Source organism: Sipha flava, unplaced genomic scaffold (genome assembly GCF_003268045.1).
Source record: "Sipha flava isolate LNK unplaced genomic scaffold, YSA_version1 577_pilon_pilon, whole genome shotgun sequence".
NCBI classification, from domain to species: Eukaryota; Metazoa; Arthropoda; class Insecta; order Hemiptera; family Aphididae; genus Sipha; species Sipha flava.
The window spans coordinates 3,900-7,681 of record NW_020273557.1 but is presented as its reverse complement, the minus strand read 5'-3'; the positions used below and the strand labels follow the sequence as shown (position 1 = coordinate 7,681).

Here is a 3,782-nt window from a genome sequence, read left to right as displayed (position 1 = left end):
ATGTATTCCACCGATAAAAATGCCCAATCAAAAAGGTCCTATGTGTTATTATATACACCTCCTCATTTGCGTACTGGGAATGCAGATACCAGATCTAGAACCAACCATAAAACTGTAAAACATATGAATAATAATTCAAAGGTAATTATTTTTATTTATTTTTCATTAAGTAAAAATGAAAATATTTTTTTTTTATGTCACACGTTTTTATAGTACACGTTATTAGTGTCACAGTGTAACAAATTAATTTACAATAATATTTTATTTGTAAACAATTTAAAATTCTATTATTTTTGATTATTTTATATATTGATCTAAAATTATATTTGATGTGTATATAATTTAAAAATTAAATAAAATTTACTTTTTTATTTTTAACAAGTTAAAAAAAAAAAATTGTGAATTTTTTAGGGAAGTTCGGGGATTGAAGAACAATTTTCTAAATTAAATATAACACCAAGACGTAAACACTATGATTTTGGCTTATCTACATATTATGATTATAGATTTAAGGTATGTAATAACAAATTTTTTTTTTCAGAGCTTGTTTTTAATATTTTAATAAACTACCAATTTCCTTGTACTTTTTTTTTACTCAAAAAAATCATTTAATTATTTTTTTTATACTTACTTAAAATAAAGTAACCAATGTTCTTTAAAAATATTTCGGTGAATAAAAATAACCTTTTTTACGAAATTTTTGCAAATATTTATTTATTAATAAACGTATTCAAATTAAACTAAAATACAAAATGTGTAGTATGTATACTTATTCACATAATCTGATATAAAATACAATTTTTTTGAAAAACTCCTGATATTTTATTGAATATTTGTGTGACATTTTAGTGGTAAAAATGCTCGCACTTTAAGATAAACTTATAAGTAGCAAAAGTAAGAAATGTTTTTGAATAAAAATTGTACCAAAAACTATTTAATTTTAAATAAAATTTCGTATATAGGTATTTTTTTGAATAGAAGTTCCACTTTACTTGTTTTATTTGTCTTTAAGGAAATGTAAAATATTTACCATGTTAGTTTTCGTTACATAGAATTAAATTTAAAAAACCTCATGACTTTAAAAATAATAGTTGAGTAAACAAAATTTTGATGTGGAATATAAATAATGATAATATGTAACAGGAATCAAACGTAATAATTTAATGTGTGATAATTACTACACATTTTATTTGTTATGAGTAAAAAATTTTTATATTTTATGTAATATTATTACAAGTTTAATTTGTATAGACATAAATATAATATATTTTTTAAATTAACAAATTAACAGATTGTATAAACACTGTTAAAATAAAACCATATACTATTAATTATTAATATAGGGATCTCAAGCCGAGTATCAGAAAAAGCTTGAAAAATCAACTACATTGTATGTTGGAAATTTAAATCTGTCAACAACTGAATTAGAAATCCGAACACTTTTTTCAAAGGCAGGAAACATAAAAAGCATTAAAATGGGAATCGATAAGAAAACATCGGGTTTTGGTGGATTTTGCTTTATTGAGTATGTGTAAATAAATTATAATGAACAACTGATCCCATGCCATGCATGAAAATATTATATGCTAAAAACTCATATTAAAAGAATTTATACACTTCCCACTTTAATATACTTTCATTTGTAGATATGAAACGCGAGCAGAAGCTGAGAAATGTAAGAATAAGAAAGACATATTCTTAAAAGGCAATAAGGTGTTTGTCGATTGGGATGCCGGGTACTCTGAAGGCCGAGAATATACACGTAGAAAGATCCAGAGATCTGCATCAGTCTATCCATCAAACCAAAAGGTGATTTCTTAACTCATTTAAATATTTGCAATTTATTTTTTTGTTAATTTGCGTATAACATAATATGTGGTGGGTGCTCTTTTTATTCGAAAAACTTAAATAACTGACAAATTAATCCATTGCCAATTCTAGACTATACATAATAGTTTTGGTTACTAGTAGTTGCACATTATGTTTTGTAATAAGCCAACATAAAAGTAATTTTGGACACAGAAATTTGGTACCAGATGATAGTATCTCAAAAAAAAATTGTTTTATTTCTAACTTGTTAAAATTAAAAAAAAATTGACGGTAAAAATTTCAATAGTCAAAAGTTTTCATTAATTAAAAATAACTAAAAATTTTTTTTTTCATTTCATAATAATTTTTCTTACACCAAGTCAATATTAGTATTGTATCATTTTTATTATTTGTTACCATTTTATGCTCATCACATAAATAAGTGAAATAAAAATTAAAATAATTATATATTTCACACGATCTTATTTAGAATTTGTTTATGATGAAAATGTTAAAATGTAATTCACCAACATATAATAATTGCATGTAAAATATGAGTCAAAACTATGTACTTTATTTATAATTTATTTATAATAATTTATTTAATATATATGTTTCTTAGGTAAATGCACGTGTAAATCATGTAATGAAGCAAGATAACCAGCGTCTAGCATAAAGAACAGAATATTTTTTTCGAATTAATGTATTTTTATATTTTATTTTTCTTTCTTAAGTACTTTTTTGTACTAATATTTTGTGTTTTATTTTTTTTTATATAATTATTTATCGATTTACCCTCTTTTATTTGAATACCTATAAACTTCAATACTCTATTTTTGTGATTTTGTACATAACCCTATTGTTTGTTGTAAATATATAAGACATATGATAAAACCAGACCAGATTTACAATTTAACAGTGTGTTTAACATAAAATGTCATCATACTGTTTATTACTGTTAATAAAATATATCGAAATAAATAATTATTCTTGTCTTTCATTATACGTGTTGGTGTAATAAATTTTTTCAAAATATTGTACTATTTATACATAAATCAACATTAAACTTCTTGCACAAGAATAAATGTAATTCTAATGATAAGATAATGTCTGACAACGAGATTTGTGTAACTATACTGATCGGTAATCCGTAGATCGTTATAGGGAAACAATACATGAAACCAGAACCGACGAGAACTTTTAAGGGACCCGTGGCTGATCGGTTCCAGGCACCCTATACTTGCACTTGTTTGATCAAGATATACATACTACTCGTACATACTCTAGTACAATAAAAATAAGGTATAAAAGGCTGAGGCGGATATACGCTATAAAAAAAAATTAAAAATGAGTATATAGAAATATACCAGTAGTTCCGATATTAAAATACACCAAATAATGAAATTATATTATATAATAAGACGACGCCGTGATAGATTTGGTGGAGACTCAAATTTGTTGAGTACCAGGGAACAAATAAAACTATAATAATATATTTCTGTGTTACATCGTTACAATTCGGTACATTTTTACATTTTTTTTTTCTTTAGTCACACGCCCGAGGACCATTATATGGTTACAAACTCGTAGCTAATTGACCACCGTCGGTAGTCTGTACTCGCCGGATCGCTATTAGTACTTGGACTGGATTCAGTAGTCGGTACCAACTGCTGTAATCGTTTCAAAGAAATATCGCAATATTTTGTTTAATTAATTATTAAATGTTTAACATATATTTTTATTTCAACTATAATATTTTACATACTATTTTCTTTAGATTAAATATAATTGTTGATAAAATATAGTTATAATTACTAAAGATTACTATTTACAAACATAAGCATTTTTGTATTTTTCACTGTTAACCTACTGCGTCCAAATATCACCAATTTCAATATTGTTTAATCATAAACAAAAAAATAATTAATTAATTATAATTGATTTATGATATTTGTGATACTTATACTCAGGGA

At 24.4% G+C, this 3,782-nt stretch overlaps 1 protein-coding gene across 1 annotated transcript; it reads left to right on the top strand.

Annotated features, from left to right (window-relative positions):
- LOC112691230 (nuclear cap-binding protein subunit 2B-like) lies at positions 1-2,485 on the top strand. The gene is made up of 5 exons (XM_025565386.1): positions 1-141; positions 412-513; positions 1,344-1,525; positions 1,647-1,809; positions 2,432-2,485. Exons 1-5 carry the CDS (start codon positions 1-3, stop codon positions 2,483-2,485), a joined length of 642 nt encoding a protein of 213 aa, XP_025421171.1.
- The last annotated feature ends 1,297 nt before the right edge of the window (positions 2,486-3,782 follow it).